Genomic DNA, 18579 nt, shown 5'->3' on the forward strand with positions numbered 1-18579 from the left:
CTGTGATATCTGAATTTTAACCTCACGGTAATCCCCAGTTTATGTTTTCACAATATTTCTAGCATGTGCATAAGAGCAGGAACAGGTTCGGTTTGTTTGTATCATGTGATAACGGGAGAGCTGTGATTTTAAAAGATTTTGGTAGCCAGAACACGTAGGTTTTGTACCCCCTTTTTCATTTCTGATCATCTAGTGTCTGGGTCCTCATAACAAAATAACCAGATATTCTGTTGTGTTATAGGCTAGGCTATACCTGTAAGTTTTGTGTGTCACTACTAGCAAGTGCTGTGTGATATTGGGGTAGGTTCATTTGATGTTTTGCACTATTTTTGTCTTTGTGGTAATGAAGTCAATAAGATTGGAACAGAAGCTGGGAGATGAAACCTATTAAAAACAGGCTGATTTTGTAACCTAGTTTTCATTAATGATCTGTGTGGACTTTTTCCAGATATGAGGTCTTTAAAAGGCAGATTTATGCTTTCCGTTTCTCTTTAGGCCAAACTAGGGCTGTCATAATTAAAAAAAAAAAACATTTAAATTAAATGAAAGAATGCTCGGTTGAATGCAGAAAATGTGTATTCATCTCCAGGTATGTTCCAAGCCAGGAGTTGCATGCCTGTGTTACTAGGGGGTCGACATTTATCTGTCTGTCTGTCTGTCTGTCTATCTATCTATCTATCTATCTATCTATCTATCTATCTATCTATCTATCTATCTATCTATCTATCTATCTATCTATCTATCTATCTATCTATCTATCTATCTATCTATCTATCTATCTATCTATCTATCTATCTATCTATCTATCTATTTATTTATTTATTTATGGGACAATACAAATTATTAACAATTAAGCACAACGGTAACCAATATTGGGGGCCAAATGGGAAAATTTCTAAGAAAGCAACTCATACTGACTGTGTACATTAGTCAAAATGATGTTTGTTAGAACGTTATTTAAAAAAATGGACGAATGAGTGTCTGAGTCTGAGGTTGGACATGTGAGGACAGTACAGCAGTGATGCTCTGTTAGAAGAAGAAGAAGAAAGTGAAAACTATATTCCAGTTATTCAGTGTCCGTACACATTCTGTGTAAATGAAAGCCTAGTAAACACAGTTACAGTGAACATCTGAGCGATCATGCAATGTTGTCACTTCTTTGTAAAATGCAACAACAAAGATTTATTAAACGTGTGACTTATTTCAAATATTGTTTTATGTAAATAAATAATTATATATTAACAATTTACTGCTTTCTGGAGGTGTGGCTGCATAGTTGGCCATAGGTGCATGACACCCGCTGAAACTCTGCTTATAGGCACATCGATTCGAATGTGTTCATTTTACCAAAGGAACTGTATGGATCCATGCACTGTGTTTGCTCCAATAAACAGGAAGAAGTGAGGTTTCAGGCAGAGTTTGAGGTGCATGCACGAGTCTTGTTTGTTTGGCTTGAGTGTTCTTGTGCATCAAAACAAAAACTGTGAAAAATAGTCATCTCATGGTGTGTGTGTGTGTGTGTGTGTGTGTGTGTGTGTGTGTATAACGTGAGTGGAATTATATGACTGTGGTGTGCTTTCTTCCGGCTACCTTGTTCAATATCATGTTTCACAAACACCAAGCAGCACAAAGGGCGTCTTAATGTGCAGCTGTGAACAGTGGAGGCCTATGTACCATTTATTTGACAGCCGTCTTGTGACCCTCGTTTTGAGAATTTTTTTTAATACTGACCTTTTGTGAATGATAAAATGATAAAAATGCATAAAAATGCATTTAATATTTTAATATTTAAGTTTTTGGCAATAAGCAAGAAAGAAATTCCTTTTTTTATTTCTCATGCCAACTAATGTCCTTACTAGTCAGTGATGTCCCCCAGTGTTACAAAGAGCAGGGCATGAACTTGGCAGCTAAGTTGTGGGAGCTGGTCCTATATCGCTATCAAAGGGTAGCTTCCACCCAGAGCTTACTTCAGTAATAAAGTGAGTAGGATGTGAACTTGAGCATGAGAATAGCCGTGTCAGTAGAGTGCATACCTTGAGCTTCAGTTTAGGTGGTCAAGAGTTTTATGCTAGTTTCATGATGAGGTGGAAAAGTTAGAATATTGCTAAAGCTAAAATGCGTAAAAGAGTGATCGATAAAGGTTTTTCGAATTAACAATAGCATATCAAGCAGTAATTGAGAAATGAACGGTTCTACAGATGGTCCAGTCGTAGTCCATAGCTTTTTTTGAAGGTCGTTTTCAGAATTCTGAAATGCCTAATCCGAAGCTCTTTTGAAAAAAAAAAATGGCTCTGCACATTGTGGTTCCAGAATTGTCTGATGCATTTGCGTATCCACATGCAAGGTGGACATCAGCAGGGTGGCACCGAGATTTCAGCCCTCATTAGATGGGCCATTGCTCATCCTGCCCGCCATCTCTGAGCTGCAAACAATCCTAAAAGGATAAATAATTGTATTTAAAGCAAAAACTGAATTAAATCTTTCCATCTTGCTTTTTTCAATGTAGCCTCTAATCAGGGTAGCCTATGTCATCTAACGTTTGTCTACATAACTGTAATGGATGGAAACATGACTTATTTTACGTTTATTTCTGCAGAAATTTCATAAATGCACATCACATTTGCGAAACGTTTAATTGGAAACCCAGCCAGAGAGAGATATGGATGTGAACAGGCCTGTTGTGTAAAGAAGCAGTGGAGTCCTCTTTAAGCTCACACGCCACACATTCTCACTGACTATGATGTCTGAGCTTTGAGAGTGAAGTGTTGCTCTTTATTTATGTCTTGCTGTTATCAATTCTCTCCTGCTTTCTGACCTCACCAAATTCCAGCATGCAGCTCTCTTGCACTCACCTCTTGGTGTAACCACTGAGAAGCATACACACACCCACACAAATAACCAGCCTACTAGACTGCTTTCTTCTGGCTTTGACAATCAGCATCTATGTAATTTAAATACTGCAAATGTGTACCGTGTGTAGTAAATGTATACCAGTGTTCTTCATTAGTAAAAGAAGAAAGTGTAAGTTTGGCTTAATTTCTATGTGTGTGTGTGTGTGTGTGTGTGTGTGTGTATATATATATATATATATATATATATATATATATATATATATATATATATATATATATATATATAATGATATATAAGTTTATTTATTTTTATTTTTTACATGGGAAGATGGCGTCATTAAATTTTACCAGAGGATGTCTGTAATATTTATCACTGTTTGATGCAGCATAAGAAATCTTGTAATAAATTAGAGTGGCAGCACTGAATTTAGCAGTTACTTTTTTACTGCCATGACATTTCACATGGGATTAACATACCTGGTATTATCTGTACAGTTCGTTGTATAGAATGTGTAAGGTTTTTGCTGTTTCAAGAGTGTGTAAATCTGACTGACCAGTGACCAGGTGGTTTCAGATGTGACTAAATTCAGAGGAAGGTCAGTAAACATTACCTTACATACTTTTGGTTTTGTATTCCTGGCGGTAGGCTGGATTTCGTAAGTAGCTTTTGAGCATTTTTCACCATGATAGTGTTTCTTTTTTGTCTCTGGAGAGCCACTGTAGTGCACTGTATTGTAGTACCCTGTAGTCTTAGTAGTAACCACAATAGCCAGTACAATTTATTCTGGACAGGTGTTTGACCTTTGTCTTCAGCTGCAGTTACAGTACACAGCTGTCTGACCATTATCCAGTAGTATATACTAGTCAGTGACTGTTTGAACGGAGTGCTCCAGCAGCCAGTGAAAACAATGCAAAATAAGAAAATATAGCAAGTAAAACAAGACTCGTTTGTAGCAAAGTTTAGGACATTGGCGCACTAGAATACATGTACATCTAATGCTCCTTAAAATGACTACATTAACATACCTACATCCATGAACCCTCGCTTAAATATGTTGCCTTTTAACTGTGTCAGTGCAAACAGTAGTTAAAACATCACCAGAGAACGTGTGTGTTCAGTTTGTTTAGCAACATTCACGGGGTTGTGTAGTTTATATAGACTTATATAAGTCTTTAGTGGGTGATCTTTTTATCATTTGTTAGGACTTTCAAAGGCATGTAGTGTATCCAGAGCTTTAGGCCAAAACCTTAATCATGCAGATTGTCCTTTAGATATTAATTGTCCAATGAAGTAGAAAGGCAGGACAGGTACTAGTCAGTTGTGCAACAAGATGGATTGCAAAGGCCGTGATTATACCATTTAAGGTCCTGCTGAAATTGGCAATCTTATTAAATTGGAACTAATCTGCTGATATGTACTATGTACCCATGATTTTATTGGTATAGTTGAAAAGATTGCTGATACAGTGTTTCCCACAGGACTTCGTGGGACTATGGTGGGTGTGCCTTGCTCTATCCCTCTTGGGGGCACAATGGTGTGCCCTTCAGACCTTGAGTTAGACCATCTCCGTGAAGTTCTGGTTAACCAGTCATGCGCTGCACTATTATCCCCTAGCTAACTGCTAAGAGACGCTAGATGGAGCGAAACCGCAATGTGACTGCTGCATCACCCTGCAAGGAAAGCAGCTAGCAACTCCAGCTGGGGACAGACAGACTATGAGTAAGGAGAAATGATCCAATGTACTATAAAACAGAGGTTCTTGATTTCTGTCTGGTTAGAGTGTCAAGGAGGGGTGGGGGTCTGACTGGTGGTGAAAGATGCCTTGCCGAAGCAACGGGCAAAAAAGAATGTCAATTATTGTATTATAAGAAGTGTAAGGATATTTTTGGTTCATCATGAAACTGTGGCAGGCATCTATAGTATATGTAAATAATGGCATACATTGGCTGATAATTGTTTTTTTGGTCACAGCACTGTTGGGTTCTGAATCATCTATGATCCCCCCAATGATGGAGAAAAGTCTTTTTGAGTTGTTTACTTGAAACTATTGTTTAATGTTTTAAAACAGTAATATTGCCCCTTGCTCCATGTATCTCTTTTTAAACTCTTAACCTCAGTGTGCTGCTGTGGTTGATTTAAGGAGTTTTCTGGGTTGGTATGTAACCTGAACACACTCTGTCTCATGCTCCTGCGCTGGCTTTGGAGGTGTTAGTATGGTAACACCTCTTTGTGTTGTGCATAGTGTCCACATCACTGCTTAACGTGACACTATCCCAATACTGCCAAACCAAGTGGAGATCTGACATTTTGTACCAAGCACCATCAGCTACTGCAGAATCGAATGAGTTTACAAACAGTATACAGTGTATGTGTGTCAGAAAAAAAAACATGCAGTGCTTGTGTGACTTGCCTTTATGTCAGTGTTTCGTCAGTTTTCTCACATGGCATATGTAACTCTGAGCTCCTGCAAGTGTTAGAAATGCTTACGTCACTCTTCTCATACAGGTCACGCACCGCTTGCCTTCTCTCTCGCTCCCTCTCTTGCACTTGTCATATGAGATAATAAATCTTTGTAGAGAGGCAGCAATGAGATGAAGAACATCCTGGGATCCTGTTACTGAGGCCTGTGTGTATGCTTGGAGAGGGAGTGAGCCAGGTGTGCTCATTTATGGCCAGGGGAGCAAGAGGCCCAGCTGAAGGGCAAGTGCATGTGTAAAAGAAAGCATAGCATTGCTCCACTCTTCACATTTTCTTTGGTCCCATCACACAGAAATCCTCTCAGTTACTGCTAATGTTCTATTAGATTTTTAGAGTGCACTTACAGTGTAGCAAAAAATGTGAGTAAGATGTTATTAAGCACTTGTTACTTTTCAACGGCTGTATTTATTTTAATCATTTAAGAAGGAAATGATAGGTTTGCCCACAGCAAATGCCAAGAATAGGCTATGCATGTGGTCATTATGAGGTAAATGGCCCCCTCCTTCGCTGGGTGGCAGCAGAAAGCAGAGGTGTGTATGTGTTTGTATGAGATGGTTGCTGTTAAGTAGGACAGCACAGGATCAGGCCAGACAGCTGGCAGACTGCGGCTATGCTGCTAAATTTATCCTACCTTAAACCTTACCTATGTTGCAGATAAAAACACGTATGTGCACTTGTACACACACTGATAAATGTAGAAAAATGCTCACTTGCAAATATGCACTTGTGCACACTTGCAGTATGCATATACCCTGCAAAAGTCAGAGACCAGTCTTTGTTTATTTTATTTGCAGTGAAAATGGCCTTTAAGTTATTTGCTTTTCAGTGTCAGGGCAGGAAAAACAGAAATCAGATGTTGAAAAGAAAATTGCACAGAAGTCTGAAAAACAAATTCAACACAAAACAAGAGTATTGTCTGTTGTCAACTACTATAAGCAAGTCTTTTTTTTTTTAAAGGCCAATTTTAAAATGCACCAAGTATAAATAGGGATTTAGGTTGTGCTGTTTAGGAGTCTTGAGTTTTTATTTTTATTATTATTATCATTTGTTATTGTTGTTGTTATTATTATTATTATTATTATTATTATTATTATTATTATTATTATTATTTATTATTATTTTTTCTGCCTTGTGTACCTATTAGGGGTGCAGGGAAAATTGATTCTTAGATGAATCGCGATGCGGACGCGAACGATTCTGAATCAGTTCACAAATGGCAAAAATGTACTAATTTTAATTTATAACGTAATGTTGATGGAACGCGTAAGACGGAACTTGGAAGTGCAGAAGTGCAGCGCCTGGACAGTCTGTGAGGTACACATAACAAAAACACAACTGGATGAGCAAGAAATCCGACCAGCTCCCTCTGCATTAAAAGCTAGTTTAGGTCACAACCCAGATGTTAAGAAGAGCCATTTTGTCCTTTCAACACAAATCAGTTTACCTTGGCAGCCACGACATTTATGACCAGTATGTCTCAGTATGTGCAAATGTCCTAGTATAAGTTAGGTTAAAAATATAAATGAAAACGCAGACTTACTTCGCTCTGGTTTAAGCTTTAGTCATAGTCATAGCACTATGTTACGCACGTTCCGTTTGGTAGATATTTTATTTATGTGTAGACACAGCGATCCCCCACTCTACAACAAGACCAAAACTGAAGTTATAAAATCACTAAAGATAACTGGTAGGATGGCTGTAACGTGCTGCGTGGACATCCACTGCCTTTGGGTCTTATTTCACTGTAACGGCGCAGATGAGCGGTAGCAGCGTCTCGGTTACTCCAAGCCATAGCAGTGAATGAGAGCCTTCTACTTCACTTGCCACATCACTTACATTTGATTTATTAATAAAAGATATTGGAAGTAAATTTATTATGAATCATTACAAATACTTGGCTTTAAAAGTACCATTTCCTGAGACAGTAGGAAAATAGAAATCCTGTATAGAAAAAAAGATGCATCAAGATGAATCGATGGTTATTGTATTCCCACTAGGCATTGGAATCGGTGGATTCCCACCTCTAGTGCCTAACAATTTTTTTATAGTATAAAATCTAGTTATATTTGATTCAAATAACCTAATCTCATTGCAAGCCCCGTATCAAAAAGTGTGTGTGTGTGTGTATGTGTGTGTATATATGTGTGTGTGTGTGTGTGTGTGTGTGTGTGTGTGTGTATATATAATATATACATACACACACACACACACACACACACACACACACACACACACACAAAAACAAACTATATTTCCGTTCTCCGAGCAACTGTCAAACCCAGACTCATCCATCGGATTGCCAGACGGAAAAGCGTGACTCGTCACTCTAGAGAACCCCGCTCTCATTTTACGTAGCCTACCACTTTGTGGCTGAGTTGCTGTCATTCCCGATCGCTTCCCCTTTGTTATCGTACCACTGACAGTTGGCTGTGGAATATTTAGTAGTGAAGAAATTTCACGGCTGCACTTGTTGGACAGGTGCCGTCCTGTCAAGGTACCATGCTGGAATTCACTGAGCTCCTGAGAGCGACCCATTTTTTAACTAATGTTTGCAGAAGCAGTCTGCATGCCTAGGTGCTTGGTTTTATACAGCTGTGGCCATGGAAGTGATTGGAACAACTGAATTCAATTATTTGGATGGGTGACTGAATACTTTTGGTAATAGTGTGTATATTGTGACACGCCATATTACAACTACAAAGGTATTCAGTGTTTCTTGCTCACACACATGAAGATGAAAAAAATACAAGCACTCTTTAATACATTGGTAAATGCAGCCAAGTAGCCTCTCTAGCAACAGTAATTCCTTAGAGACCAGGGTTGTGATATGAAGAGGGGTATTTGTGTGCGTATGTACACTCAATGGCCGTTTTATTAGGTACACCGGTACACCGGTTCAATTGCTTGTTAACACAAATGGCTAATCAGTCAATCACATGGCCGCAACTCAATGCATTTAGGCATGTAGAGGTGGTCGACAACTTGCTGAAGTGCAAACCGAGCATCAGAATGGGGAAGAAAGGTGATTTAAGTGACTTTGAACGTGGTGTGGTTGCTGGTGCCAGACGGGCTGGTCTGAGTATTTCAGAAATTGCTGATCATCTGGGATTTTCATGCACAACCATCTCTAGGGTTTACAGAGAATGGTCCGAAAAAGAGAAAATATCGAGTGAGCGGCAGTTGTGTGGATGAAAATGTGAGAGGTCAGAGGAGAATGGGGAGACTGGTTCGAGATGATAGACAGGTAACAGGAACTCAAATAACCACTTGTTACAACCAAGGAATGCAGAATACCATCTCTGAATGAATAACAAGATGGGCTACAGCAGCAGAAGACCACACTGGGTACCACTCCTGTCAGCCAAGAACAGGAAACTGAGACTACAATTCACACGGATTCACCGAAATTGGACAATAAAAGATTGGAAAAATGTTGCCTGGTCTAACGAGTCTTGATTTCAGCTGTGCCATTCAGATGGTGGGGTCAGAATTTGGCGTAAACATGAAAGCATGGATCCATCCTGCACCAGGCTGGTGTTTGTGGTGTAATGGTGTGGGGGATATTTTCTTGGCACACTTTGGGCCACTTAGTACCAATTGAGCAATGTTTAAATGCTGCAGCGTACCTGAGTATTGTTGCTGACCATCTCCATCCCTTTATGACCACAATGTACCCATCTTCAGATGGCTACTTCCAGCAGGATAATGCACCATGTCACAAAGCTCATATCATCTCAAACTGGTTTCTTTAACATGGCAATAAGTTCACTGTACTCCAGTGGCCTCCATATTCCCCCTCTATCCAATAGAGCACCTTTGGGATGTGGTGGAACAGGAGATTCACATCATAGATGTGCAGCTGACAAATCTGCAGCAACTGCATGATGCTATCATATCAATATGGACCAAAATCTCTGAGGAATGTTTCCAACACCTTGTTGAAAGTATGCCACGAAGAATAAAGGCAGTTCTGAAGGCAACAGGGGGTCCACCTTTTACTAGCAAGGTGTACCTAAAGTGGCTGGTGAGTGTATGATTCATGTTGCTGAAGAGAGACTAAATTCAGTATTTTTTTTTTTTTTTTTTTTATCTGTGGCTGAGCTTTGTTGACCATTTTGCCCCGTGTTACTGAATGAGTTTCCTGATGGCCATTTTGTGTGTAACATTGAATGTGGAAATTAGTACTTGTACTACAGTAGATTTTCCCAGCAGCACATCTGCTAGACATCAGTGTTAGCCAAGCCCACACATTCCAAGTCAAAGAAGGTAGATAGGCTCTACACCTCTTTTATTACACACACAAAGAAACAAGTTCAACCCTGTCTTCCTCCCACATATGTTAAAGCTCCCTCCTCTTGCTCCCACACTGCAAACTCAAAACCAAAGGCTCACTATAATTATTAAAGTTACCCCAGCTGCAACTGTCTCCTCCTTTCCTGGCTCAGATAAACAGACTCGGGCAGAAAATTCAGGAAAATCCTACTTTGTTGGGGTGTTGAAGTTGTTTCTCCCACTGCCCTCCAAACTCTTTTCCAGTTCACCTCTGCTCCCCCTCAGCCTTTTTCCATCCGACAGACACAGAATTCCACACATTCCAAAGCTTCTGTCTTGACATTATTATTGCTTCTGTGTCTCTCTCACGCCACTGCAACCAACAGCAGAATATGTCGTACTGTAACCCTCTTAAGTCTTTTCTCTTTCTGTGTGCCCAAACTTTGCTTTTCCCTTTTGGTTTTACTTCCTGACTCCTCTGTGTATAACCCTGTTCCCCCAAAATCATTATAAAAGTGTTCTTGTTTTCTCTTTCTCGTTAATTTAGCTGGATGTGGTTCAGGGACTGCAGGGGCATAGTTGTAATTTAAAAAAAAAAAAATTTATAGCAATTAACTGTCATGCTTTGTTTACCATAATGTAATAAGACCAAACTTTACGAAAATATCAACAGCGTGTGCATTGATTTTATTGGCATATGGCACATTTGTCATTTTTATTTTTTGAGAGTGGGGCTATACTGGTTTTACAGTTTTTAAAGAATACAACTGTAACCATCAACACTTAAGTACGTTAAGTCAATGCAATAGCATTTAGAATTTCTACTTTATTTTGCTGCTTTCATTTTTTGTCAAGTGACACTGCATGAATTTAAAGACCTGCCTATAGAAAAGGAGATTATCGTAGCAAAACTAAGTGAATTGACCATGTATCATTTCAAGTTTGTCCTGAATCATTAGGCCTTACGTTGGTACTTTTAGACTGGTGATGTTACAGACCTGTTACAGTCTTGGTTTTTGGAAAGAGTCCATGAATGGGATCTCTATCCAACCCCTAGTGCTTAGGCCAACAGACTGTCAGGGCTACTGTAGCTTTGTCATTGTTTTGAGTCAACAAGAACTGGTTTAATCAGATTATGTCAGTAGATTAATTTATGCATTCTTATGTTACAAATGTAACACCTCCCTAAAGGCACCCAATATAAATTTAGGGGGCGTACATCTCCAAAATACCAGCCACTGAAAACTTCAGGTATGGTTTAGCCAAATAAGCTAACAATGTATGAATATTTAAATGGTGCCTCCATAAATGTTAGTTACCTTATTGAATAACAATGTGTAAAGGGCGAAATTTAGAAGAAACAGCCAACACGTGGTCTAGAGAAAATAAATGAGGCGCTATTTATTTAGCTCTCTGAGTTTATCCCTCAGTAAAAAAAATATATAAAACTGAAATTAAATGAAGAAAAGAAATAATTCCAAATCAAGTCTCAAATAAATCAAATGCCCAACTCTCAAAGATAATAATAATAAAAAACCCAACCCAACACATCCTTTACACCCTGGTTAATGAAATTCAATAAAAGAAATGAATAAAACTACCCTTCATTTAGACAGAGTGTATTAAACACTCGGCTCAATAAACACACACCGAAAAACTCCCATGAAACAACAGTTCCAGCGCTTTTCGTTGGTGCACTTAAATTGACTGATTCAACCGAGTCAGTTGACTCGTTACTCACTGTTCAACAAAACTCACTGAGGTGGCGTCTCCGGTAACCATGACAACAGCACTCAAGGTTCACGAAGTTCTCCGGTGAAACGCAGCAGTCCCAGCACTCACAGCGGGCGACAACGCAGTCCCCGCATGACATGAGGTTCAGGACGCCGTACGAGTTCAACCAACACACGAAGCCCGGCCGCGCCGCTCCACACAGGTGTTAGTAACCGCAGCTCCCCCAGCTCTCAGTCTGTTGCTGTACACCAGTACCCCACAGTCCGGCTGAACTGCTTCTCCAGCCGTTCCGCAATAAAACTGAACTGAAACACTGCGGATGAGCCGCTGTATAGCGTAATACGGCCGTAACTTTGTGGTAGAACAAAGAAAAATCTATCAAACGCTCCGGAGAGTCAGAACACAAACTTCTTTCCTCCACTGTCTCTCAGTCCCCCTCCCAGGCAGTGACGTTCCCGTCTTAGTTCCGCCCATACTCAGCGCGGATTGGATAGAAAAATGTCTGTCAAGCTTTCCACTCGTATGACTGGCTGAGCTGAACAGGAACCCAACAGATAATTGGCGCGAAAACAGAAAACACTTCTGGGAAATGGAGTTCTTGCACACTTACAAGGAAAAACAAAGAAAATAACACAAATACAAATAAACAGGACATTTTTAAGGGTCCTACACAAATAATTGACAAACCAGTAGTGAGTTGAGAAACTAATTAAAATTTGTTAAATTTTCAGTACCATCACTGAAACGTGGTGTTGCGTCAATCATGCAACCATATTGGAGACTGACTGAAGTTTATAGGGGGGGGCTCCATGTGGGCGCATTTTGAATTAAGATCTCATGGAAGATCAGATGTAAACTGTGCCACAACCATCGCTCAATGTCTTTTCTACTGCTTTAAAAAAAAGTGCGGTGTTAAATATACTGAGTTTTGGTTTATTAGACAGGTATATTCTTGCACGTCATTAGGCCTGTGACTGATCCAAAGTCCACTTTTTCTGAAAAATGTTAAAGATAAGACTCTTTACTATAAGAATCTTTACTAAAACTAAACTTTACTCTTCACTAAAACACAGAAATAATGAACAGACGTAAAAACTGTAAATAACACAACACAAGTAAAGCTTCAAGTTTAATTGAGCTACAAAGATGATCCTTTGCTGGGGACAGCCCTAGTCACAAAATGTTCAATTAATTTTTTGACTGAAGTAGTACAATCAGATGTGGTCAGAAATCAGTAAGTACATTATTGGATGCAGTTGTCCTTCTTAGTCTGTTGAATTTGGCCTGTAGTCTCTTTGAAGTAGCAGAAGTGTCGTAATCCTTTAAAAGTGTGTTGCTTGTTAATTGAGTTAATGATCCTGGAGTTTGTATTCACTTTGTCTGATCTCAGCCTGCATTAGCCTGCCCTGATTTGGAATAGACCTAATAACAATATAAAAAAATAAAAAATCAAACCCGATTCTGATCTCTGAAATGTGTAATAAATAAATTTAAATGCTCTTTTGTCATTTTATAACTGTCTGATTAGCCTGACCCTCAATAAACTTTGTGAGTAAACCACCTGCAGGTGTGAATTAACCCTTGCATTGCCAGTATGGTGTCTTTGTTTTGATAAAGATTTTCAACAGTATGTGGTGCTTAAATGTAGTTTTAAATATGAGTTGAAGCTAAATTAAAAATTTTCTCACTTCTCCAGTTTTCCTACAGTAGTCTTCATGGTCTGTGTCACATTAGGGAATGTGTCCTTTGATTTTGAAAAGTCCGAACTGCTACACGAACGTGTGTCTTGTGGGCAGAGGAATTACTGAAGTACATCAGTATAAAACAAGATCACTAAGCTGGCAACATGTGCCCCCCCAACTGCTCCTTTTCATTTTCACCCATTGCTGTGCATCGTTCTCTCTTGCTTGTCTGGCCTCATGTGCTCTATGACGAGCTTAGGAGGGTATTGGTATCTGTTGAGACAAAGTGATGAAAAGGAGTGTATGGCTGGCCAGTGGCCACTGACAGCAATTAGATCATCTTGCATAATGATCTAAAAAAGACTACTGCATGGTGTAGTTCTAAAACATGTTGCCGATTTAGAAAGTGCCATCATTGGCGTTGTTGTTAAGTTGGATGTAAAGAATGTGGAAGTGTTTCCTGGAGAATGTATTTGTAAAATATTTGAATATCATTTTTATAGCCTTTAAGACTCTTAGACTGTCATTTTACAGGATGTTGTGTTTGTGCTCTTCTTTGTCTTATTTATCTTTTATCATTTTTTTCCCCCTCCACCTTTCCTTCTTTTTTTCCCTACCCTTGTCCTTACGTCCACAGCATCTCATGACACGTGTTGCTGTCCATGAGAAAGCAGTTGGATATGTTGAAATTGCAAATCAGAATCCTCTGATCTTAGAAAGTGCACTGTAATCAGTTCGACGTGTGCATAGTTGTGATCACTGAAGTGCTTGTGCCTTAAAGTATGTTGGGCCACAAAATGCTGCATTGTTACATCTAAGATGTTCGTTTGGATTACACAGACCAGCAGAATAGAAACTGGGAACATCTCTCTAGCAGGCGCCGTATTGTAAGATATCTTGTATATAATGTAAGGTGTACATAATGTTAAAAAAAGTAACTTTATGCTCTCTCTCTATCTACAGCGAGCACCTTTCCTGCTCATTCAGCTTCTTTCTTCATGGAGACAGCAACGTATGTACCAGTGTGGAGATCAACCAGCATCAGCCCGTTTACCACCTGAGTGAGGAGCACCTGACGCTGGCCCAGCAAGCGTCCAGCCCCTTTCAAGGTCAGTGGGTCTAACTGGCAGTCTTGATCTACATGCTATTGCCTTCACACCCTAGAAGCACCTTAGGTTGTTCCTACCATTCTGCTTTACCAGAAGACTCAAGAATAGCTTTAATATATGGCAATTATTGTACTGTACCAGTAATAGTAATTGTCCACAGTGGTTTGTGAATGAGAAATCCTCAAAAAGTGAGAACCCATATTATAATATTTATAAAATGCATGCTTCATCTTCTTCTCACGGTGTCCTTTTTGCAGTTGTACCTGTATTAGATCATGGCCTCTTCCTTCTTCTCCATGTTTCTTGCTTTTTTTTTTTTTTTTTCCTTTCCAGATGTTCTCTTCCTACTCTTAATTATGTGATTGCATTCTCTGTTAAGTCTGCACTCTATTCCCTTTTCTTTGTCCTCCATTTTCACTCCTGTCTTCTGTCCCTCCACTTCTTTCTGCCCACCAGCCAGTTCTGATCAGAGAGAAGGCTGGTGTAATTAGTCAGGCCCAGAGGCAGCACAGCAGACTCCATGTTGAACAGTTCCTCTTTAACAACACAATTACAATAGGGAGGGGCAGAGCAAGGACCCTGAGTACTGCCCAGAGAGACAGGAAGAAGAGGGGAAGGAAGACAAGTTCATTGCTACAAATATCACCATGTTTGCCTTACAGTTGTCAGATGAGCTACCTCAGTGCCTCCAGTTTGTCTAGTCTTTAGATAGTGCTGTGATTTTACCCCGTTTTGATCTGCCTTGTCTGGGAGAGGTGCTATAAACCTCCTGCTTCAGCATTACAAGGATACCCATTTAAAGCTGCATCAAAAGGGAACATTGGGTGTAGTCACAAGTTAGGATTGTGTGGTGGTGAAAGTGTTATTGAATTTAATCTAGACTGGTTTGGATTCATGTAATGCAGACTGCTGCTTCAGCCTGTTGCATTTGCTTGTAGACATTATTAACCAGATCTGCCACATGTTTTACCCTCCACCCTCCTGAATTTATAGCAAACTTCATAGCAAATTGTCAAGGTCTAAATTGTTCTGACTGAATGCAGAATGCATATTGAGTTTGAGGTAGAAGCTTTCTGATGCTGCTGGAGAGATGAAGTGAAACTGATTTGATTTATTTTAGGTAATTTTGAGAAGAATTTTTTTATATGGAGCTGTGAATGTATCGGATTATGAATATTTGTCATTTTCTTTGACCCCCTTTGCCTCACTCATTTGCCTAAGTTAATGATGGTCATCTCTGAAATTTGACCTCATAAAAGAGCCCAGAGTGAATATAGTGAGCACTGAGCTCACTTACAACCCCAATTCCAGTGAAGTTGGGACGTTGTGTAAAACATAAATAAAAACAGAATATGATGATTTGCAAATCCTTTTCAACCTATATTCAATTGAATAGACTACAAAGACAAGATATTTGTTCAAACGGATAAACTTTATTGTTTTTTGCAAATGGTCACTTATTTTGAATTTGATGCCTGCAATACGTTCCAAAGAAGTTGGGACAGGGGCATGTTTACCACTGTGTTACATCACCTTTCCTTTTAACAACATTCAGTAAGCTTTTTGGAACTGAGGACACTAATTGTTGAAGCTTTGTAGGTGGAATTCTTTCCCATTCTTGCTTGATGTACAACTTCAGTTGCTCACCAGTCCGGGGTCTCTGTTGTCGTATTTTCTGCTTCATAATGCGCCACACATTTTCAATGGGAGACAGGTCTGGACTGCAGGCAGGCCAGTCTAGTGCCCGCAGTCTTTTACTCTGAAGCTACGCTGTTGTAACACGTGCAGAATGTGGCTAGGCATTGTCTTGCTGAAATAAGCAGGGATGTCCCTGAAAAAGACGTTGCTTGGATGGCAGCATATGTTGCTCCAAAACCTGTATGTACCTTTCAGCATTAATGGTGCCTTCACAGATGTGCAAGTTACCCATGCCATGGGCACTAACACACCCCCATACCATCAGAGATGCTGGCTTTTGAACTTTGTGCTGAAAACAATCCGGACAGTCCTTTTCCTCTTTGGCCCGGAGGACACGACCTCCATGATTTCCAAAAACAATTTGAAATGTGGACTCAGACCACAGGACACTTTTCCACTTTGCATCAGTCCATCTCAGATGAGTTCGGGCCCAGAGAAGCCGGTGGCGTTTCTGGGTGTTGTTGATATATGGCTTTCAATTTGCATGGCAGAGTTTTAACTTGCACTTGTACATGGAGCGACGAACTGTGTTCACTGACAATGGTTTTCTGAAGTGTTCCTGAGCCCATGTGTTACTATCTGTTACAGAATTATGTTGGTTTTTAATGCAGTGCCGTCTGAAGGATCAAAGGTCATGGGCATTCAATGTTGGTTTTCTGCCTTGCCGCTTACTTGCAGAGATTTCTCCAGATTCTCTGAATCTTTTGATGATATTATGGACTGTAGATGATGAAATTCCTTGCAATTGCATGTTGATAAACGTTCTTAAACTATTGGACTATTTGCTCACGCAGTTGTTCACAAAGTGGTGAACCTTGCACCATCCTTGTTTGTGAAAGACTGAGCCTTTCAGGGATGCTCCCTTTATACCAAATCATGACACTCACCTGTTTCCAGTTAACCTGTTCACTTGTGGAATGTTCCAAAAAGGTGTTTTTTGAGCATTCCTCAACTTTCCCAGTTCTCTTTTGTTGCCCCTGTCCAACTTCTTTGGAATGTTGCAGGCATCAAATGCAAAATGAGTGAATATTTGCAAAAAACAAAGTTTATCCATTTGTTTATCCATCCATCCTTTGTAGTGTATTCAATTGAATATAGGATGAAAAGGATTTGCAAGTCTTCTTCTTCTTCTTCTTCTTCTTCTTCTTATTATTATTATTATTATTATTATTATTATTATTATTATTATTTTATTTTATTTTTTTTTTATTATTTTTATTTATTTTATTTTTTTTACACAACGTCCCAACTTCATTGGAATTGGGGTTGTAACTGATCTAAGTATAAATGACACAGAGGGAGAGGGAGCGAATGAGGGACAGAGCAGCAGCAATTTTTTTCAAATTTTGGAACACTGCTGAAGCTCTGCTGGCAGGGCGATGAAATTTGCACCAAAAATAAACGTTTACAGGCTAATGTTTGTAAATGCCTCTATCATCCGCAGCTTTTGTTTCATGTCAATAGTGTGCATGTCTCACTGGTGCCGTCACAGACACATGATGATGAGACTGTGAATCGGCAGCCACACAGATTCAGGGCACGTTGTCTTGTGTAATCAGAAAGGTGTCGGATATTAAAAAGTGCTCCTCTGCCCCTGAGCTCTGTTCCCTGTGTGAACTGTGTTTGTTTTGGTGCGTCTGGTCTGGGTTGCTGTGCCTCTGGTGTTGTGCTTGCTGCTTGCATTATTTCTGTAAACAGGTCTGGTATTAGAAATGCCACAGGTCAAGAACAATAGTCTTCATGCCTGTAGTAAGAGGGTAGGGTTCATGTGGTTAGAAACAGGCATAAAAGAGGAGTTCAAATGGATTTCCATGATATGTCTAATAATGACTGAAAGCTTTTATTCTTACAAGCTGCAGCAATTAATGCAAAACTGTGGTGGTGGACATGTCACTGCTATAACCAAGAATATTGAATTTGCTTTGAGAGCACACCAAAGTGCATTTCAAATTATAAGTAGGAACCACTTCATTTTTATGCAGTTCAATAATGGCGTATGCAGTTTGCTCCTGTGTTTATTAGTGTAGCCTTTTAAACCAGCTGGCAAACAGCAGTTAGCAGTCATGTGTGCATTATGTGTGATTTTTAAGCTTAAGTTCTGTTTTTTGCTTGTTGTTAATGGTGTGAACCTAGTTGTTCTTCACTCACAACAAATGCTGTTGGTATTTTTTGTTCAGTTATGCACTGCTTGCGGTAGTCTTATGTAGTCAGTTTCACCACGTCAGACAAGTGCAAAAATATACATCTTTTTTTTTTTCTTTTGTGTATATATATATATATATATATATATATATATATATATATATATATATATATATATATATATACACACACTGCTCAAAAATATATAACTAATATAATATAACTCTAAGTAAATCAAACTTCTGTAAAATCAAACAAATGGAATAGACAACAGGTGGAAATGATCAGCAATTAGCAAGACACACTCAATAAAGGAGTGGTTCTGCAGGTGGGGACCACAGACCACTTCTCAGTACCTTTCTGCTTTCTGGCTGATGTTTTGGTCACTTCTGAATGTTGGTGGTGCTTTCACACTCGTGGTAGCATGAGACGGAGTCTACAACCCACACAAGTGGCTCAGGTAGTGCAGCTCATCCAGGATGGCACATCAATGCGAGCTGTGGCAAGAAGGTTTGCTGTGTCTGTCAGCGTAGGGTCCAGAGGCTGGAGGCACTACCAGGAGACAGGCCAGTACACCAGGAGACGTGGAGGAGGCCGTAGGAGGACAACGA

The 18579-nt window shown here is 39.5% G+C and overlaps 1 protein-coding gene across 1 annotated transcript in view; it reads left to right on the forward strand.

The window, feature by feature from the left end:
* med13a (mediator complex subunit 13a) overlaps positions 1–18579 on the forward strand; it is a 68950-nt gene that overhangs the window by 20075 nt on the left and 30296 nt on the right. Inside the window, 1 exon segment of the mRNA XM_017717462.1 lies at positions 13983–14128. Coding sequence (XP_017572951.1) covers positions 13983–14128 — 146 coding nt within the window.

The sequence above is a fragment of the Pygocentrus nattereri genome, chromosome 18, assembly GCF_015220715.1.
Source record: "Pygocentrus nattereri isolate fPygNat1 chromosome 18, fPygNat1.pri, whole genome shotgun sequence".
NCBI lineage: Eukaryota > Metazoa > Chordata > Actinopteri > Characiformes > Serrasalmidae > Pygocentrus > Pygocentrus nattereri.